This window comes from Cyclopterus lumpus, chromosome 11, assembly GCF_009769545.1.
Source record: "Cyclopterus lumpus isolate fCycLum1 chromosome 11, fCycLum1.pri, whole genome shotgun sequence".
In the NCBI taxonomy this organism is placed as follows: domain Eukaryota; kingdom Metazoa; phylum Chordata; class Actinopteri; order Perciformes; family Cyclopteridae; genus Cyclopterus; species Cyclopterus lumpus.
In genome coordinates this window covers 16,544,622-16,564,478 of record NC_046976.1, presented here as the reverse complement: position 1 = coordinate 16,564,478, position 19,857 = coordinate 16,544,622, and the positions used below count along the sequence as shown (strand labels likewise).

General features: G+C 43.6%; 3 protein-coding genes and 1 long non-coding RNA gene across 4 annotated transcripts; all 4 read left to right on the top strand.

Moving 5' to 3' along the window:
- The first annotated feature begins 975 nt into the window (after positions 1–975).
- LOC117739286 lies at positions 976–1,691 on the top strand. Its single transcript, XR_004610154.1, has 3 exons — positions 976–1,070; positions 1,158–1,216; positions 1,296–1,691. It is a non-coding gene; the product is annotated as an uncharacterized LOC117739286 (long non-coding RNA).
- Positions 1,692–6,884: 5,193 nt separating this feature from the next.
- Positions 6,885–11,280, top strand: LOC117739190. Its single transcript, XM_034545487.1, has 6 exons — positions 6,885–6,953; positions 7,040–7,098; positions 7,174–8,204; positions 10,099–10,178; positions 10,265–10,323; positions 10,403–11,280. Exons 1-6 carry the CDS (start codon positions 6,931–6,933, stop codon positions 11,278–11,280), a joined length of 2,130 nt encoding a protein of 709 aa, XP_034401378.1. The 5' UTR covers positions 6,885–6,930.
- A 1,608-nt stretch (positions 11,281–12,888) lies between these two features.
- Positions 12,889–14,598, top strand: LOC117739189. The gene is made up of 3 exons (XM_034545485.1): positions 12,889–12,964; positions 13,051–13,109; positions 13,187–14,598. The coding sequence occupies exons 1-3, from the start codon at positions 12,942–12,944 to the stop codon at positions 14,596–14,598; spliced, it is 1,494 nt and encodes a 497-aa protein (XP_034401376.1). The 5' UTR covers positions 12,889–12,941.
- Positions 14,599–16,209: 1,611 nt separating this feature from the next.
- Positions 16,210–17,621, top strand: LOC117739273. The gene is made up of 3 exons (XM_034545584.1): positions 16,210–16,275; positions 16,362–16,420; positions 16,498–17,621. Exons 1-3 carry the CDS (start codon positions 16,253–16,255, stop codon positions 17,610–17,612), a joined length of 1,197 nt encoding a protein of 398 aa, XP_034401475.1. The 5' UTR covers positions 16,210–16,252; the 3' UTR covers positions 17,613–17,621.
- The last annotated feature ends 2,236 nt before the right edge of the window (positions 17,622–19,857 follow it).

Below are 19,857 nucleotides of genomic sequence, written 5' to 3'. Positions count from 1 at the left end.
TAATTTGCCTGTTACTTGGAACACGTTTAAAGTCCCTGGTGAACTGCAGAACTGACTCTCCCACCACTATTTTCTGTCCTGTACACTCCTGATACAATGGAGGAGGACGCTAATGGCGGCGTGACAGCTACAGAGTTTAAGCCTGGCATCACAATCACGTTTACCTGAAATTAATCTGTGAAACCGTTCTATTTGTTGTTGTCCTTGCTTGTAAAATAAATGTTGGTCCAAAGCACCGCCTTCTTTAGACTTACGTTTGGGCATTTTTTTACTAAACTCAATATTTCTTTTCAGTTTTTGTCTGCAAATAAATGGCCCTGCAGTCTCATTCCGTGTTTTTAGGATTGTCAGGATTTACTTTTGCTAATTTTTTACTTGGACATTGGGATTCCTCTTTCTTAGAAAAGGGTTACGAACAATTCTGCATTTTAAGAACACGTCACAAATCTCAATTACTCTTCTTAGGACCTTTCTCAACAAGATATTTAAGAACAAGCTTCGGAAGATATTGGTGAATGTTGATGAAAGACTTAATGAAAATGCAACCATGGGTGTAATATCGGAGAACAAAATCCAGAACCTCATGTAAGATATGAGCGAGCAAAGTTGTCAACGGCCGTTGCCGATCACAGTTTGAATCATAAAGTATGGTACACTGTATTTTTAAATGGTATTGTATCTGAATTACTGTGCGGAGGGTTGGAGCAACACCTTTGAAAGCACCCTACAATCATTATAAGAAAGAGCAATGAGCAATTTTGGGAATGTGGAACACACAAACAAACTGTTTCCAAAAAAATTCTATTTTTACTTCATAACCTTGATTAGGTTGCCTTGTTGAGTCCTGAAAGGTGTTCAGTGTGGACTGCTGTGGCGCTGCAGCTTCCTGGTATGATTGGTTTGTTGACTCTCAGGTGCACCAGGTGACACATTAAGCAGTGATTGGATGCAGGTTGCAATAAATTCTACCTCTGCTTCACACTCATGCAGAGAAGGTTCAGAGCAGTTGGATTGCAGTTACCAGGTTGCTTGCATTGGAATACAGAAATGGCTTGTGGAGTTCATTTGGGGTAAGTTCTTTTTTTTTGTTGCACCTCTGTTCAGTGTTTGTTGAGTTGGCGTACCATTTCTGACTGGATGTCTTGTTTTCTATGCAGGATCTTGCTGATTTGCTTAGTTCAAGCAGAGCATGTGCGTTGTCTGTGGGCGACTCAAGGTGAGCAACACACACATGTTGCTGTAATTTATTGGTGTCAGTCACTAGCTGTAGATTTATACTCTTGTTTCTCTTGCAGCTCAGAGACCAAACAGCAACACGTATGTTGGCTTCACAGAGCAGGGCAGTGGATTTGATGAAAGCGATCCCCAGGATCAATTCAGACAGGCCTCTGGTTCTCCTGGCTCAGCCCAGAGCAGTAGCCTCAACACAGACCCTATTGGCAGTGATTCTAGCCAGAGATTTCCCAATAGTGGCTACACACAAACTCTTTTCCAGCCAGCTAACAGTGGCTATGATTCAGTAAAGTTGGTGCAAAGCAGCGCGCAGTCAAAACCTAACTGGCGAACAACTAAGTTGAATTGGGAACATTTACAAAAGATGCCAAAAAAGCGCATATTTGGCCTTTCTGCTTCTATTGCTGGTGGCAGGTCACTGAGTAAGTACGATCAAACTCCGATTAGCAAGAAGAGAACTTGGCCAGTCCAGCAGGGTAAGTAAGAGCAACCATCGGTCCAGCAGTTCTGAATCTTTTCAGGGTCCAAGAGAAAGTTACTCCTTCAAACCCTACTCTCATCAGACAGCAGCACAGAAGGCTTTAGTTAATTCTGAAACACCAGCCTACACTGGGCTAATGGGTTCTACTATGAAGTCTTCACGCCCCTCTAGCGGAGGTGCTGCTGAGCCACGAAGAATCCCTGTTCGGACAAAAACCTCAGCTAGTGCCCCTGCTAGAAGAGTGTCTTCACTTCGTGGCTCTGCAGTATCTAAACCTTCCCGTTTCTCTTCTCTCCATAATGAGAGAACTAGAAATAACCCCAGCCAGACAGAGGCTTGGGAACCGTACTCAAGCAAGGTGGTTCCTGTGAATGCTCGTAACCTTCCTGCCTCTGGGACCAGCAGTGTGGGGACCTCTGGTCAGGGCTTTGCCTCAAGCACAATCCACCAAATCCCTCAGAGTTTTGGTGGCTTTGCTATCAGACGGCTGAAAATACCTGTCGACCAAAAGGAAGTGAGTGTCGTCAAACTGCAGCAGCAGGCCTACGTGGCCCCCCGGCACCCGTTTTTGCTGCAGGCCTACGTTGCCCCCCGGCGCCCCTCTTTGCTGCAGCAGGCCTACGTTGCCCCCCGGCGCCCCTCTTTGCTGCAGCAGGCCTACGTTGCCCCCCGGCGCCCCTCTTTGCAACAGCAGGCCAATGTGGGCCCCCAGCGTCCGTCCTTGCAGCATGCCTACGCGGCACCCCGGCACCCGTCCTTGCAGCAGCAGGCCAATGTGGCCCCCCGGCACCACTCTTTGCAGCACGCCTACGCGGCACCCCGGCACCCGTCCTTGCAGCTGCAGCAGGCCTACATTGCCCCACAACGTCCGTCTTTGCAGCAGCAGGCCTACGTGACCTCCAAGCTCCCTCTGCAGCTTAAAAGCCAAAGGTCCAGATTGTTCATTCAGAAGCCAAATGGAAGATGGTCAGGCTACACCTCGGACAATAAAATCTAGTTTCTAAAGGTATCGATGGGGTGCAGCAGTGGTCCTGGGATGAATGTTTTCAATAAAAGTTGTTAAGTTACATCACGTGTTGTGTCTTGACTTGGTTGTGGGGCACTGGTAAAAGCCCAGCATGTGTCTAATTGCTCTAGGTTTGGTGCCCTTTGGAGTGTAAAAGATCAGTTTCAAAAGTTCCTCTAAACATGCCATGTGTTAGCAATCTGTAAATGCTAGATCCTGAAAACTCTGGTCAAAGCCCAAAAATAACCACCTTTTTTTTTTTGACATCACTGGATAATGTCAGTCAAGGATCGATGTGATGGGAAGTTCATTAGGATCTGGGAAAAGACAACCACGGTGTTTAGAGAATGCAATTACACTTTCAATGAGCTATGTATTTATGATGTGGATGTCACTGATATGAATCTGCCATGGACAAACAATGATGGATTCCACAACTATAACACCCAGAAATCTCTTGCACGCTGTAACAAAAAGCTTCTTTAGGAATGTAAGTGTCTTCTCCCCAAGAGCTCCAGGGTGGGATATAGTTGAAACTGGTTAGTCGGCCAGCTGGGAGTTTTGTGATGCGGCTCTTGACTGAGCGTGGTTTTGCTTGTTACGTGGAATTTGTCCCCGGTAAACTGCTGTACTGACTCTGCCTCTTATTGCTGTGCTTCCACTATTTCCTGTTAAATGCTATTTGATGTCCTTGCTTGTGAAATAAACTTTGGTCAGTGCACCACCTTCTTTAAACTTGCGTTTTTGACGTAACTCAACATTTATTTTTAATTTCTGTCCTGATTTTTAGAAAAGGAAATATGAGTAAATCTGCAAATGTATAATTTCCTCATTCCTCGTCAGCCTGTCCAAATACATTGCGCAAATGGAGCTTTAAACGCATTAAACTTGGCTTTATTAAATGTCAGGTCTGTCAGGAAAAACATTTTGAATCAATGATTTCATTGTTTTTAACAAACTTGGTTAGAATTCTTATTGAATCAACACCTCCAAACTTCAGTTTCACGAGTGAAACAAGAGCGCATAAGAGAGGTGGAGTTGCTATTTTATTTAATGATTCTCTTCAATGCAAGAGGCAGATGTCTTTTGCTCATTTTACTTCCTTTGAGTATGTGGCTCTGAATTCCACAGTTTTATTCCTCAACATTTACAGACCAACTCCATACTGTGCAACCTTCTTTGATGAGTTTACTGAACTGCTGTTTATAATCTGTATTGGTTTTGATTGTGTTGTCATTGTTGGCCATATTAATATCCATGTTGATCATGCCCAGGACAGAGGGTCTGTAGAACTAAGTGATGTCCTTGATAACTATGATCTGACTCAGCATGTAACAGGTCCCACCCACAACAAGGGTCACACTCTAGACCTAATCATCACCAAAGGTCTGAACATATTCAACGTTGCTGTGACTGATGTTGCACTGTCAGATCATTTCTGTGTTTTCTTTGAGAGTGCAATCTCCCTGCACACAAATGTCCAAACCGAGGTTGTGACAAAGCGTTACATCACTGAAAACACCAGTGAACTATTTATTCAGAAGTTCTCCTCCACACCAGCCTTCTCTTGCATCTCTGTGAATGAGCTTGTGGATGGCTTCAATTCTAAAGTAAAATATGTTATTGATGCCATTGCACCCACTAAAGTGAAGGTTGTCTCGGGTAAGAAAAGATCCCCTTGGAGAAACGTCACGCTGGTCAGAATAGAGAAAAGAGGGTGTCGGAAAGCTAATCTCCTGGTTCACTGTGGTATCTATAAAGAGAGACTTTTCCATTAGAATTTTTAACTTAGAAATGCGAGGCAGTCCTTCTTCTCTGACATCATAACCATAAACAATAACAATACAGGCATCTTATTTGCTACCGTTGACAGGCTAACAAACCCTCCGGTGTCAGTAACTGCTACGCTCCCATCCACCTGGGTATGCAATCAATTTGCCTCCTTTTTTGCTCACAAAATTAAAGAAATTAGACAAGCAGTCGGTGCCTCCACACCAACTACAGGGTATGTGTTGTCCCCATCTTTAAATAACATCCATTCAAATATCATTACACAATTTCATTCAATCAACCAAAGAAGCCTAGAAGACATTATACAACATCTGAAAACATCCTCCTGCTGCTTGAATATTCTACCAACACACTTCTTCAAAAATATTTCACACTGCATGACCACTGATCTTTTACAAATTGTAAATCAAAGGCTAGTTTAGACCCCGAAATAATGAAAAATTATAGGCCAATATCAAACCTCCAAATGTTAAGAAAAATAATGGAAAAAGTTGTTTACCAACAGCTGAACAACTTCTCGGTCGAAAATAACTCTTTTAATGTCTTCCAGTCCGGATTTCGTCAGCACCACAGTACTGAAACTGCTCTTGTTAAGGTTTTCAACGAAATCCACTTAACACAGACAGTGGAAGAACTTCAGTCTTAGTATTACTAGATCTCAGTGCTGCATTCGACACGGTCGACCATGACATACTACTAGACAGACTAAAAGTCTGGGTAGGACTCTCTGGCGCAGCACTTGTTTGAATCCTACTTGAAGGACAGACAATACTTTGTGTCTGTAGCTAATTACACATCACAGCTGACTAGGATGATGTGGTGTTCCCCAAGATTCAATACTGGGGCCTCTTCTGTTCAACATCTACATGTTACACTGACTGAGATTATGAAAAACAACGTGCGTTATCATAATTATGCAGACGACACATAAATCTACATAACTATATCACCAGGGGACTATAATCCCATACAGAGGGTGGCTAAATGCATTGAAGAAATCAACAACTGGATGTGCCAGAATTTTCTTCAATTAAATAAAGATAAAACAGAAGTAATTGTTTTTGGTCCCAAGAACAAACGGTCGAAAGTCAGCACTCAGCTTCAATCACTGATGTTAAAAACCACAAACCAGGCAGAAATATAGGTGTAGTTATGGATTCAGACCTTAACCTGATCCGCCATATCAAGACAATTACAAAATCAGCCTACTATCACCTGAAAAATATATCAAGGATTAGAGGACTTATGTCTCAACAGGATTTGGAGAAACTTCTCCATGCATTTATCTTTAGTAGACTTGACGACTGTAGCGGTGCGTTCACAGGTCTTTGTAAAAAGTCAATCAGAAAGCTGCAGCTGATTCAGAACACTGCAGCTCACTAAGACCAGGAAGGTGGATCACATCACTCCAGCTCTGAGGTCTTTGCACTGGCTTCCTGTCCATCAAAGAATTGACTTTAAAATCCTGCTGCTAGTTTATAAAGTACTGAATGGTTTAGGGCCTAAATACATTTGTGATCGGCTACTACCTTATGAACCATGCCGACCCCTCAGGTCGTCTGGGACTGGTCTACTTTCTGTTCCAAGAGTCAGAACTAAACATGGAGAAGCAGCGCTCAGTTCTTCTGCTCCACAAGGTCCCTGAAAGCTGCAGGTCTGCTGAGACCCTCAGAGACCCTCAGCACCTTTAAATCCAGATTGAAGACTTTTCTTTTTGCTGTTGCATTTACTGCATTTTATTTCTTTAACTGCATTGCAACTTTATTATATTTCTTGCTTTTTGACAGTTTTAAATGTTTTAATGAATGTTCTTAATTGTTTTGTTATCTTGTTTTTTGTTTTGCATTATGTTTTTATGCTTTTAATGGTTTTATGTGAAGCACTTTGAATTGCCTTGTTGTTGAAATGTGCTATGCAAATAAACTTGCCTTGCCTTGCCTTTCTGTCTGCAAATGGCCCTGCAGTCTCATCCTGCTTTTAGGACCTTTCTCAAGCACATCATTAAAAACAAGCTTAGGAAGATATTGGTGAATGAGGCCCAATGTTGATGAAAAATCAGCGTTGATGGGTGTGATATCAGAGCATGAAAGCACCCTACAATCATAAGAAGGAACCACAAGGATAATATTGCACAAACACACACCCAAACCTTTTTTTTTTTTTACGAAAGTCTCTTTTTACTTCACAACCTTGATTGGGTTGCCTTGTTGAGTCCTGAAAGGTGTTCAGTGTGGACTGCTGTGGCGCTGCAGCTTCCTGGTATGATTGGTTTGTTGACTCTCAGGTGCACCAGGTGACACATTAAGCAGTGATTGGATGCAGGTTGCAATAAATTCTACCTCTCTGCTTCACACTCATACAGAGAAGGTTCAGGGCAGTTGGATTGCAGTTACCAGGTTGCTTGCATTGGAATACAGAAATGGCTTGTGGAGTTCATTTGGGGTAAGTTCTTTTTTTTGTTGCACCTCTGTTCAGTGTTTGTTGAGTTGGCGTACCATTTCTGACTGGATGTCTTGTTTTCTGTTCAGGATCTTGCTGATTTGCTTAGTTCAAGCAGAGCATGTGCGTTGTCTGTGGGCGACTCAAGGTGAGCAACACACATGTTGCTGTAATTTATTGGTCTAATTCACTATCTGTAGATTTATACTCGTTTCTCTTGCAGCTCAGAGACCAAACGGCAACACATATGTTGGCTTCACGCCGCAGGGCAGTGGATTTGGTGGAAGCTATCCCCAGAATCAACTCAGACATGCCTCTGGTTCTCTTGGCTCAGCCCAAAACAGTAGCCTCAACACAGACCCTATTGGCAGTGGTTCTAGCCAGAGATTTCCCAATAGTGGCTACACACAAACTCTTTCCCAGCCAGCTAAAAGTGGCTATGATTCAGTAAAGTTGGTGCAAAGCAGCGCGCAGTCAAAACCTAACTGGCGAACAACTAAGTTGAATTGGGAACATTTACAAAGCATGCCAAAAAAGCGCATATTTGGCCTTTCTGCTTCTATTGCTGGTGGCAGTTCACTGAGTAAGTACGATCAAACTCCGATTAGCAAGAAGAGAACTTTGCCGGTCCAGCAGGGTACCCCAAGTAAGAGCAACCATCGGTCCAGCAGTTCTGAATCTTTTCAGGGTCCAAGAGAAAGTTACTCCTTCAAACCCTACTCTCATCAGACAGCAGCACAGAAGGCTTTAGTTAACACTGGGCTAATGGGTTCTACTATGAAGTATTCACGCCCCTCTAGCGGAGGTGCTGCTGAACCACGAAGAATCCCTGTTCGGACAAAAACCTCAGCTAGTTCCCCTGCTAGAAGAGTGTCTTCACTTCGTGGCTCTGCAGCATCTAAACCTTCCCGTTTCTCCTCTCTCCAAAATGAGAGAACTAGAAATAACCCCAGCCAGACTGAGGCTTGGGAACGGTACTCAAGCAAGGTGGTTCCTGTGAATGCTCGTAACCTTCCTGCCTCCAGGACCAGCAGTGTGGGGACCTCTGGTCAGGGCTTTGCCTCAAGCACAATCTACCAAATCCCTCAGCGCTTTGGGGGCTACGCTATCAGACGGCTGAAAGAACCTGCTCAACAGAAGGAAGTGAGTGTCGGCAAGACGCCGCAGCAGGCCTACGTGGCCACCCAGCGCCTGTCTTTGCAGCAACAGGCCTTCACGGCCCCCCAGCTCTCCTCAGCATCTTCCAAGCCAAAGGTACAGCGTGTTCATCCAGAGGCCAAATGGATGATGGTCAGGCTGGGTTAAAAACATGTAGTTACTAAAGAATCAATGGGCTGCCTGCAGCAGTTGTCCTGGGATGAATGTTTTTAATAAAAATGGTTTATTTACATCTTGTGTCATAACTTACTACTTGGTTGTGGGGCACTGGTAAAAGATCAGCATGTGTGCATATTGCTTTAGGCTGGGTGCCATCTAGCATATAAAAGATGTGTTTCAAAATGGCTCCTCTAAACAGTCTTGACATGCAATCTGTACATGTTAGGTCTCAATGTTCAGCTAGATTCTGAAGACTCTGGCTGGTGTCAAAGCCCAAAAATGACTACACCTTTTTCTTGACATCATTGGGTAATATCATGGTCAAGGATCGATGTGATGGGAACTTCATTAGGAAAAGACGACAATGATTTTTAGAGACTGTAATTACACTTTCAATGAGCTATGTATTTATGATGCGGATGACAAGGCCATGGACCAACTATAACAATTACATGCAAAACACAACCATAAATATATTGTGCTTGTAGTATAGGATGTAACAAAATGTTTGTGCCGGACTGCTTCACGTGTGAGTGAGAAACTGTCGGTCTGTCCTTCCTTGCCGCTGCACACTTGCCAAACAATATTGTAAGAAGGGGCAGGGTTATTGGAGGGAACATTACAGCCAGAAGGCTCCACCCACTCCACTGAGATGTGTGGGAAGAGACACACCTGGAGATCTCATCAGTGAAGTGAACTGACCTGCAGGAAGATGATCTTGGAGAACATGCTAAGATAATTTGAGTGTCTTGTCCCCAAGATCTCCAGGGTAGGATATAGATGAAACTTGTTAGTCGGCCAGCTGAGTTGTAATGGGACTCTTGATTGAGCGAGTTTTTCTAATTTGCCTGTTACTTGGAACACGTTTAAAGTCCCTGGTGAACTGCAGAACTGACTCTCCCACCACTATTTTCTGTCCTGTACACTCCTGATACAATGGAGGAGGACGCTAATGGCGGCGTGACAGCTACAGAGTTTAAGCCTTGCATCACAATCACGTTTACCTGAAATTAATCTGTGAAACCGTTCTATTTGTTGTTGTCCTTGCTTGTAAAATAAATGTTGGTCCAAAGCACCGCCTTCTTTAGACTTACGTTTGGGCATTTTTTTACTAAACTCAATATTTCTTTTCAGTTTTTGTCTGCAAATAAATGGCCCTGCAGTCTCATTCCGTGTTTTTAGGATTGTCAGGATTTACTTTTGCTAATTTTTTACTTGGACATTGGGATTCCTCTTTCTTAGAAAAGGGTTACGAACAATTCTGCATTTTAAGAACACGTCACAAATCTCAATTACTCTTCTTAGGACCTTTCTCAACAAGATATTTAAGATCAAGCTTCGGAAGATATTGGTGAATGTTGATGAAAGACTTAATGAAAATGCAACCATGGGTGTAATATCGGAGAACAAAATCCAGAACCTCATGTAAGATATGAGCGAGCAAAGTTGTCAACGGCCGTTGCCGATCACAGTTTGAATCATAAAGTATGGTACACTGTATTTTTAAATGGTATTGTATCTGAATTACTGTGCGGAGGGTTCGAGCAACACCTTTGAAAGCACCCTACAATCATTATAAGAAAGAGCAAAGAGCAATATTGGGAATGTGGAACACACAAACAAACTGTCTCAAAAAATTTCTATTTTTACTTCATAACCTTGATTAGGTTGCCTTGTTGAGTCCTGAAAGGTGTTCAGTGTGGACTGCTGTGGCGCTGCAGCTTCCTGGTATGATTGGTTTGTTGACTCTCAGGTGCACCAGGTGACACATTAAGCAGTGATTGGATGCAGGTTGCAATAAATTCTACCTCTCTGCTTCACACTCATACAGAGAAGGTTCAGAGCAGTTGGATTGCAGTTACCAGGTTGCGTGTGTTTGAATACAGAAATGGCTTGTGGAGTTCATTTGGGGTAAGTTCTTTTTTTTGTTTCACCTCTGTTCAGTGTTTGTTGAGTTGGCGTACCATTTCTCACTGAATGTCTTGTTTTCTGTTCAGGATCTTGCTGATTTGCTTAGTTCAAGCAGAGCATGTGCGTTGTCTGTGGGCGACTCAAGGTGAGCAACACACACATGTTGCTGTAATTTATTGGTGTGATTCACTAGCTGTAGATTTATACTCTTGTTTCTCTTGCAGCTCAGAGACCAAACAGCAACACATATGTTGGCTTTACAGAGCAGGGCAGTGGATTTGATGAAAGCGATCCCCAGGATCAATTCAGACAGGCCTCTGGTTCTCCTGGCTCAGCCCAGAGCAGTAGCCTCAACACAGACCCTATTGGCAGTGGTTCTAGCCAGAGATTTCCCAATAGTGGCTACACACAAACTCTTTCCCAGCCAGCTAACAGTGGCTATGATTCAGTAAAGTTGGTGCAAAGCAGCGCGCAGTCAAAACCTAACTGGCGAACAACTAAGTTGAATCAGGAACATTTACAAAAGATGCCAAAAATGCGCATATTTGGCCTTTCTGCTTCTATTGCTGGTGGCAGGTCACTGAGTAAGTACGATCAAACTCCGATTAGCAAGAAGAGAACTTATCCAGTCCAGCAGGGTACCCCAAGTAAGAGCAACCATCGGTCCAGCAGTTCTGAATCTTTTCAGGGTCCAAGAGAAAGTTACTCCTACAAACCCTACTCTCATCAGACAGCAGCACAGAAGGCTTTAGTTAATTCTGGGGCCTACGCGCCCCCCTGGCGCCCGTCTTTGCAGCAGGCCTACGTGGCCCCTCGGCGCCCCTCTTTGCTGCAGCAGGTCAACGTGGCACCCCGGCACCCCTCTTTGCAGCAGGCCTACGCGGCACCCCGGCACCCCTCTTTGCAGCAGGCCTACGCGGCACCCCGGCATCAGTCTTTACAGCTGCAGCAGGCCTACATTGCCCCACAACGTCCGTCTTTGCAGCAGCAGGCCTATGTGACCTCCAAGCTCCCTCTGCAGCTTAAAAGCCAAAGGTCCAGATTGTTCATTCAGAAGCCAAATGGAAGATGGTCAGGCCACACCTCGGACAATAAAATCTAGTTTCTAAAGGTATCGATGGGGTGCAGCAGTGGTCCTGGGATGAATGTTTTCAATAAAAGTTGTTAAGTTACATCACGTGTTGTGTCTTGACTTGGTTGTGGGGCACTGGTAAAAGCCCAGCATGTGTCTAATTGCTCTAGGTTTGGTGCCCTTTGGAGTGTAAAAGATCAGTTTCAAAAGTTCCTCTAAACATGCCATGTGTTAGCAATCTGTAAATGCTAGATCCTGAAAACTCTGGTCAAAGCCCAAAAATAACCACCTTTTTTTTTAACATCACTGGATAATGTCAGTCAAGGATCGATGTGATGGGAAGTTCATTAGGATCTGGGAAAAGACAACCACGGTGTTTAGAGAATGCAATTACACTTTCAATGAGCTAAGTATTTATGATGTGGATGTCACTGATATGAATCTGCCATGGACAAACAATGATGGATTCCACAACTATAACACCCAGAAATCTCTTGCACGTGTAGTATAGGCTGTAACAAAAAGCTTCTTTAGGAATGTAAGTGTCTTCTCCCCAAGATCTCCAGGGTGGGATATAGTTGAAACTGGTTAGTCGGCCAGCTGGGAGTTTTGTGATGCGGCTCTTGACTGAGCGTGGTTTTGCTTGTTACGTGGAATTTGTCCCCGGTAAACTGCTGTACTGACTCTGCCTCTTATTGCTGTGCTGCCACTATTTCCTGTCCTGTGTACACTCCTGTTAGACTGGTGGTGTGGCAGCTACAGAGTTCAAGCCTTGCATCTCAATCACGTTTATCTGTTAAATGCTATTTGATGTCCTTGCTTGTGAAATAAACTTTGGTCCAGTGCACCACCTTCTTTAGACTTACGTTTGGGCATCTTTGACTTAATTTATTATTTCTTTTCAGTTTTTGTCTGCAAATAAATGGCCCTGCAGTCTCATTCCGTGTTTTTAGGATTGTCAGGATTTACTTTTGCTAATCAGGATCAACTGACACATGCCTTGAATTTACTTGGACATTGGGATTCCTCTTTCTTAGAAAAGGGTTACGAACAATTCTGCATTTTAAGAACACGTCACAAATCTCAATTACTCTTATGACCTTTCTCAATATGATATTTAATAACAATCTTAGGAAGATATTGGTGAATGAGGCCCAATGTTGATGAAAGACTTAATGAAAGTGCACCCATGGGTGTGATATCGAAAAACAAAATCCAGAACCTCATGTAAGATATGAGCGAGCAAAGTTGTCAACGGCCGTTGTCGATCACAGTTTGAATCATAAAGTATGGTACACTGTATTTTTAAATGGTATTGTATCTGAATTACTGTGCGGAGGGTTGGAGCAACACCTTTGAAAGCACCCTACAATCATTATAAGAAAGAGCAATGAGCAATTTTGGGAATGTGGAACAAACAAACAAACTGTTTCCAAAAAATGTCTATTTTTACTTCATAACCTTGATTAGGTTGCCTTGTTGAGTCCTGAAAGGTGTTCAGTGTGGACTGCTGTGGCGCTGCAGCTTCCTGGTATGATTGGTTTGTTGACTCTCAGGTGCACCAGGTGACACATTAAGCAGTGATTGGATGCAGGTTGCAATAAATTCTACCTCTCTGCTTCACACTCATGCAGAGAAGGTTCAGAGCAGTTGGATTGCAGTTACCAGGTTGCTTGTGTTTGAATACAGAAATGGCTTGTGGAGTTCATTTGGGGTAAGTTCTTTTTTTTGTTGCACCTCTTTTCAGTGTTTGTTGAGTTGGTGTACCATTTCTCACTGAATGTCTTGTTTTCTGTTCAGGATCTTGCTGATTTGCTTAGTTCAAGCAGAGCATGTGCGTTGTCTGTGGGCGACTCAAGGTGAGCAACACACACATGTTGCTGTAATTTATTGGTGTGATTCACTAGCTGTAGATTTATACTCGTTTCTCTTGCAGCTCAGAGACCAAACAGCAACACATATGTTGGCTTCACGCAGCAGGGCAGCGGATTTGGTGGAAGCTATCCCCAGAATCAACTCAGACAGGCCTCTGGTTCAGCCCAGAGCAGTAGCCTCAACACAGACCCTATTGGCAGTGATTCTAGCCAGAGATTTCCCAATAGTGGCTACACACAAACTCTTTTCCAGCCAGCTAACAGTGGCTATGATTCAGTAAAGTTGGTGCAAAGCAGCGCGCAGTCAAAACCTAACTGGCGAACAACTAAGTTGAATTGGGAACATTTACAAAAGATGCCAAAAAAGCGCATATTTGGCCTTTCTGCTTCTATTGCTGGTGGCAGGTCACTGAGTAAGTACGATCAAACTCCGATTAGCAAGAAGAGAACTTTGCCGGTCCAGCAGGGTACCCCAAGTAAGAGCAACCATCGGTCCAGCAGTTCTGAATCTTTTCAGGGTCCAAGAGAAAGTTACTCCTTCAAACCCTACTCTCATCAGACAGCAGCACAGAAGGCTTTAGTTAATTCTGAAACAGCAGCCTACACTGGGCTAATGGGTTCTACTATGAAGTCTTCACGCCCCTCTAGCGGAGGTGCTGCTGAGCCACGAAGAATCCCTGTTCGGACAAAAACCTCAGCTAGTGCCCCTGCTAGAAGAGTGTCTTCACTTCGTGGCTCTGCAGTATCTAAACCTTCCCGTTTCTCCTCTCTCCAAAATGAGAGAACTAGAAATAACCCCAGCCAGACAGAGGCTTGGGAACCGTACTCAAGCAAGGTGGTTCCTGTGAATGCTCGTAACCTTCCTGCCTCTGGGACCAGCAGTGTGGGGACCTCTGGTCAGGGCTTTGCCTCAAGCACAATCCACCAAATCCCTCAGAGTTTTGGTGGCTTTGCTATCAGACGGCTGAAAATACCTGTCGACCAAAAGGAAGTGAGTGTCGTCAAACTGCAGCAGCAGGCCTACGTGGCCCCCCGGCGCCCGTTTTTGCTGCAGGCCTACGTTGCCCCCCGGCGCCCCTCTTTGCTGCAGCAGGCCTACGTTGCCCCCCGGCGCCCCTCTTTGCTGCAGCAGGCCTACGTTGCCCCCCGGCGCCCCTCTTTGCAACAGCAGGCCAATGTGGGCCCCCAGCGTCCGTCCTTGCAGCATGCCTACGCGGCACCCCGGCACCCGTCCTTGCAGCAGCAGGTCAACGTGGCACCCCGGCACCCCTCTTTGCAGCAGGCCTACGCGGCACCCCGGCATCAGTCTTTACAGCTGCAGCAGGCCTACATTGCCCCACAACGTCCGTCTTTGCAGCAGCAGGCCTACGTGACCTCCAAGCTCCCTCTGCAGCTTAAAAGCCAAAGGTCCAGATTGTTCATTCAGAAGCCAAATGGAAGATGGTCAGGCCACACCTCGGACAATAAAATCTAGTTTCTAAAGGTATCGATGGGGTGCAGCAGTGGTCCTGGGATGAATGTTTTCAATAAAAGTTGTTAAGTTACATCACGTGTTGTGTCTTGACTTGGTTGTGGGGCACTGGTAAAAGCCCAGCATGTGTCTAATTGCTCTAGGTTTGGTGCCCTTTGGAGTGTAAAAGATCAGTTTCAAAAGTTCCTCTAAACATGCCATGTGTTAGCAATCTGTAAATGCTAGATCCTGAAAACTCTGGTCAAAGCCCAAAAATAACCACCTTTTTTTTAACATCACTGGATGTCAGTCAAGGATCGATGTGATGGGAAGTTCATTAGGATCTGGGAAAAGACAACCACGGTGTTTAGAGAATGCAATTACACTTTCAATGAGCTAAGTATTTATGATGTGGATGTCACTGATATGAATCTGCCATGGACAAACAATGATGGATTCCACAACTATAACACCCAGAAATCTCTTGCACGTGTAGTATAGGCTGTAACAAAAAGCTTCTTTAGGAATGTAAGTGTCTTCTCCCCAAGAGCTCCAGGGTGGGATATAGTTGAAACTGGTTAGTCGGCCAGCTGGGAGTTTTGTGATGCGGCTCTTGACTGAGCGTGGTTTTGCTTGTTACGTGGAATTTGTCCCCGGTAAACTGCTGTACTGACTCTGCCTCTTATTGCTGTGCTGCCACTATTTCCTGTCCTGTGTACACTCCTGTTAGACTGGTGGTGTGGCAGCTACAGAGTTCAAGCCTTGCATCTCAATCACGTTTATCTGTTAAATGCTATTTGATGTCCTTGCTTGTGAAATAAACTTTAGTCCAGTGCACCACCTTCTTTAGACTTACGTTTGGGCATCTTTGACTTAATTTATTTCTTTTCAGTTTTTGTCTGCAAATAAATGGCCCTGCAGTCTCATTCCGTGTTTTTAGGATTGTCAGGATTTACTTTTGCTAATCAGGATCAACTGACACATGCCTTGAATTTACTTGGACATTGGGATTCCTCTTTCTTAGAAAAGGGTTACGAACAATTCTGCATTTTAAGAACACGTCACAAATCTCAATTACTCTTATGACCTTTCTCAATATGATATTTAATAACAATCTTAGGAAGATATTGGTGAATGAGGCCCAATGTTGATGAAAGACTTAATGAAAGTGCACCCATGGGTGTGATATCGAAAAACAAAATCCAGAACCTCATGTAAGATATGAGCGAGCAAAGTTGTCAACGGCCGTTGCCGATCACAGTTTGAATCATAAAGTATGGTACACTGTATTTTTAAATGGTATTGTATCTGAATTACTGTGCGGAGGGTTGGAGCAACACCTTTGAAAGCACCCTACAATCATTATAAGAAAGAGCAATGAGCAATTTTGGGAATGTGGAACAAACAAACAAACTGTTTCCAAAAAATGTCTATTTTTACTTCATAACCTTGATTAGGTTGCCTTGTTGAGTCCTGAAAGGTGTTCAGTGTGGACTGCTGTGGCGCTGCAGCTTCCTGGTATGATTGGTTTGTTGACTCTCAGGTGCACCAGGTGACACATTAAGCAGTGATTGGATGCAGGTTGCAATAAATTCTACCTCTCTGCTTCACACTCATGCAGAGAAGGTTCAGGGCAGTTGGATTGCAGTTACCAGGTTGCGTGTGTTTGAATACAGAAATGGCTTGTGGAGTTCATTTGGGGTAAGTTCTTTTTTTTGTTGCACCTCTTTTCAGTGTTTGTTGAGTTGGCGTACCATTTCTGACTGAATGTCTTGTTTTCTGTTCAGGATCTTGCTGATTTGCTTAGTTCAAGCAGAGCATGTGCGTTGTCTGTGGGCGACTCAAGGTGAGCAACACACACATGTTGCTGTAATTTATTGGTGTGATTCACTAGCTGTAGATTTATACTCGTTTCTCTTGCAGCTCAGAGACCAAACAGCAACACATATGTTGGCTTCACGCAGCAGGGCAGCGGATTTGGTGGAAGCTATCCCCACAATCAACTCAGACAGGCCTCTGGTTCTCCTGGCTCAGCCCAGAGCAGTAGCCTCAACACAGACCCTATTGGCAGTGATTCTAGCCAGAGATTTCCCAATAGTGGCTACACACAAACTCTTTCCCAGCCAGCTAAAAGTGGCTATGATTCAGTAAAATTGGTGCAAAGCAGCGCGCAGTCAAAACCTAACTGGCGAACAACTAAGTTGAATCAGGAACATTTACAAAAGATGCAAAAAAAGCGCATATTTGGCCTTTCTGCTTCTATTGCTGGTGGCAGTTCACTGAGTAAGTACGATCAAACTCCGATTAGCAAGAAGAGAACTTGGCCGGTCCAGCAGGGTACCCCAAGTAAGAGCAACCATCGGTCCAGCAGTTCTGAATCTTTTCAGGGTCCAAGAGAAAGTTACTCCTTCAAACCCTACTCTCATCAGACAGCAGCACAGAAGGCTTTAGTTAATTCTGAAACACCAGCCTACACTGGGCTAATGGGTTCTACTATGAAGTATTCACGCCCCTCTAGCGGAGGTGCTGGTGAGCCACGAAGAATCCCTGTTCGGACAAAAACCTCAGCTAGTGCCCCTGCTAGAAGAGTGTCTTCACGTCGTGGCTCTGCAGCATCTAAACCTTCCCGTTTCTCCTCTCTCCAAAATGAGAGAACTAGAAATAACCCCAGCCAGACTGAGGCTTGGGAACGATACTCAAGCAAGGTGGTTCCTGTGAATGCTCGTAACCTTCCTGCCTCTGGGACCAGCAGTGTGGGGACCTCTGGTCAGGGCTTTGCCTCAAGCACAATCCACCAAATCCCTCAGCGCTTTGGTGGCTATGCTATTAGACGGCTGAAAGAACCTGCTGACCAGAAGGAAGTGAGTGTCGGCAAGACGCCGCAGCAGCAGCAGGCCTACACGGCCCCCCAGCGCCCGTCTTTGCAGCAGCAGGCCTACACGGCCCCCCAGCTCTCCTCAGCGTCTTACAAGCCAAAAGTCCAGAGTGTTCATCCAGAGGCCAAATGGATGATGGTCAGGCTGGGTCGGAGACAATAAAATGTATGTTCTAATGTATCAAATGCAACAGTGGTCCTGGGCTAATTCTATTTAATTAAAAGTTTTTAAATTACATCTTGTGTTGTGTCTTGACTCACTTCTTGGTTGTGGGGCACTGGTAAAAGCCCGGCATGTGTGCATATTGCTTTAGGCTGGGTGCCATCTAGCGTGTAAAAGATGTGTTGCAAAACGGTTCCTCTAAACTTAAGTCTCTGTTTTCTGCACATCTATTTTTGGCCGGCTTTGGAGAGGGATCCCTGTGAAGCTGCACTCCCAAAGGGTTCTACCTCCTGACCGCACAGGATTGCATGCATCATTTGACAGGTTGTTTTCTTTAGATGGAGAAATCTGGATCAAGGCAACAGCAGTAAAATATCCAATCACTGCACGCTAAGCTATGATTTTTTTTTATCTAACATTAATTTTAAGCCTTGCACACTGAATATTCAAAAGCAAGCCAACTGTTTGACCATAAGTTACAATAATTAACAATTTGTAAACCAGCTGTATTGGATTCCAGAGTGAAACAATTTGACTACGGTTACAGATTTCTCTCGTCGTACATATGATATACAAATAAACGCAATCTAGAAAAGACGGAACACATAAACTAAGAATTAACATTTAACTAGTATGTACAATATACATATACACTGAATAATAAGAACAATGAATTTGAGATATTAGTGCAGAAAGATAATGGTGCAAGTAGTGCAGAACCCTCCCCCGCCCCGAGATAAACACACACATGTTGCATGTAGTGAGCAATAATAGTAACACAAGTATCAGTTAATAGAAAAATAACCTACAGCAAGAATGCTATATGTATGATAAAAGCAGTAATATAAATGACTGATAATCGTGTGGCTGTCGGGCAGTAAGCATGAAAACCTGCAAGGCGAGGAAGCACAAAGACTCCCAGTTGGTATTTATTAATGTGACATGAATATGTACGGATGGAGAGGAGCTCAGGGTATCCTCACAACTTTTAATTACTTTTTCATGTCCTATATAATACCTTTAACTGTTTTATGACACGATATTCTATGCATTTTGTATGACTTTTTATTGATATCCTCTCCATCACATGTTGGAAAATGTAATATTTGTCTTATATTAGATTAATACAACGATAAATTATTCTTAGATCTAAAATGCATTCATTTATTTATACTTTCTGTTAGTATAGTGTTACAGTAGATCTTCTGACTCTGTTTACGTCTTTAAACTTTAGTAACCAGATTTGGGCCAAAGTCATATGATCATTTATGAACACACTTATTATTGATCGGTGCATGAAGTATAACTTATCATGACTAAATGTAATAATAACTGGTGGTAAATGTACACTAGTGAACGAACAGTTTCATACTTGTGGGGCATCTCTCCAGCGAAACGGCTCCATCTGAAAGGACTGAACTTTTGTTCCGATTGAAATCACAGACCTCAAAGTGCTCAACAATAACTTAAACAATGGAATCAAAAATCACTTGGTACTGTGGACTGTTTCCCAGAAATACTTTGGTTTGTTTATGCCAAACTACTCAAATGAACACCACTTCTGTGATGTTTGTAAAAAAATTAATTAAAAAAAGATGGGAACTTTGTATTTCTATTGGTTTGCATGTATTCTGCACACGCATCAAGTATTGTGCGTCCAGTGTGTGCAACAAAGGACCAAACAGAGTGTTATTTGTTCAGCGCCAGCCATTCATGCCTAAAGGGAAACTGGAGAAATGTAGCCACTGTATAACCAGTTGTGTTTTTAAAATACACTTCAAAAGGGCATTTGAGAAGCTAGACCTTTGTAAACAGTAAACCAAACGAAGGTTCCTCCAAGCTCATCAATATAGGAACTGGTAAGAATGGTGATATAAACTGGTAACTCGTGAGAATCTGAAGGAATAGATGATATATGAGTTTGAAGCTGGTGTGACCAGCCGTCACCTTTATAGAAATACTTTTTTTTAATTTAAAGCAGACAATCGAATTTTAACCGACCGGTCAGCTGTGTCGAGGTCTGTATGGTTATATGGTGTTTTCAGGTCATTTAATGATGGTAAACACACAACGACTCTATGTTCTGACGCAGCGTCAGTCCTCCATAAAGTTGATCTAATAATGGACCGTGTGGTCAGATTTAGTTGACTAATGTATGGAACCTTGCCGCCGGTGAAGGACAGGGGTTACATAACCTATCTAGACCAGATAATCAGTGCTCGTTAGCTTTTTTAGTTTTGTTCCC

Coding starts and splice junctions, on each gene's coding strand:
- LOC117739190 (XM_034545487.1), top strand. CDS start 6,931: ATGGCTTGTGGAGTTCATTTGGG. Junction 10,179..10,264: donor GCTTGTGGAGTTCATTTGGG/GTAAGTTCTTTT, acceptor TTTTCTGTTCAG/GATCTTGCTGATTTGCTTAG. Junction 10,324..10,402: donor TTGTCTGTGGGCGACTCAAG/GTGAGCAACACA, acceptor TTTCTCTTGCAG/CTCAGAGACCAAACAGCAAC.
- LOC117739189 (XM_034545485.1), top strand. CDS start 12,942: ATGGCTTGTGGAGTTCATTTGGG. Junction 12,965..13,050: donor GCTTGTGGAGTTCATTTGGG/GTAAGTTCTTTT, acceptor TTTTCTGTTCAG/GATCTTGCTGATTTGCTTAG. Junction 13,110..13,186: donor TTGTCTGTGGGCGACTCAAG/GTGAGCAACACA, acceptor TTTCTCTTGCAG/CTCAGAGACCAAACAGCAAC.
- LOC117739273 (XM_034545584.1), top strand. CDS start 16,253: ATGGCTTGTGGAGTTCATTTGGG. Junction 16,276..16,361: donor GCTTGTGGAGTTCATTTGGG/GTAAGTTCTTTT, acceptor TTTTCTGTTCAG/GATCTTGCTGATTTGCTTAG. Junction 16,421..16,497: donor TTGTCTGTGGGCGACTCAAG/GTGAGCAACACA, acceptor TTTCTCTTGCAG/CTCAGAGACCAAACAGCAAC.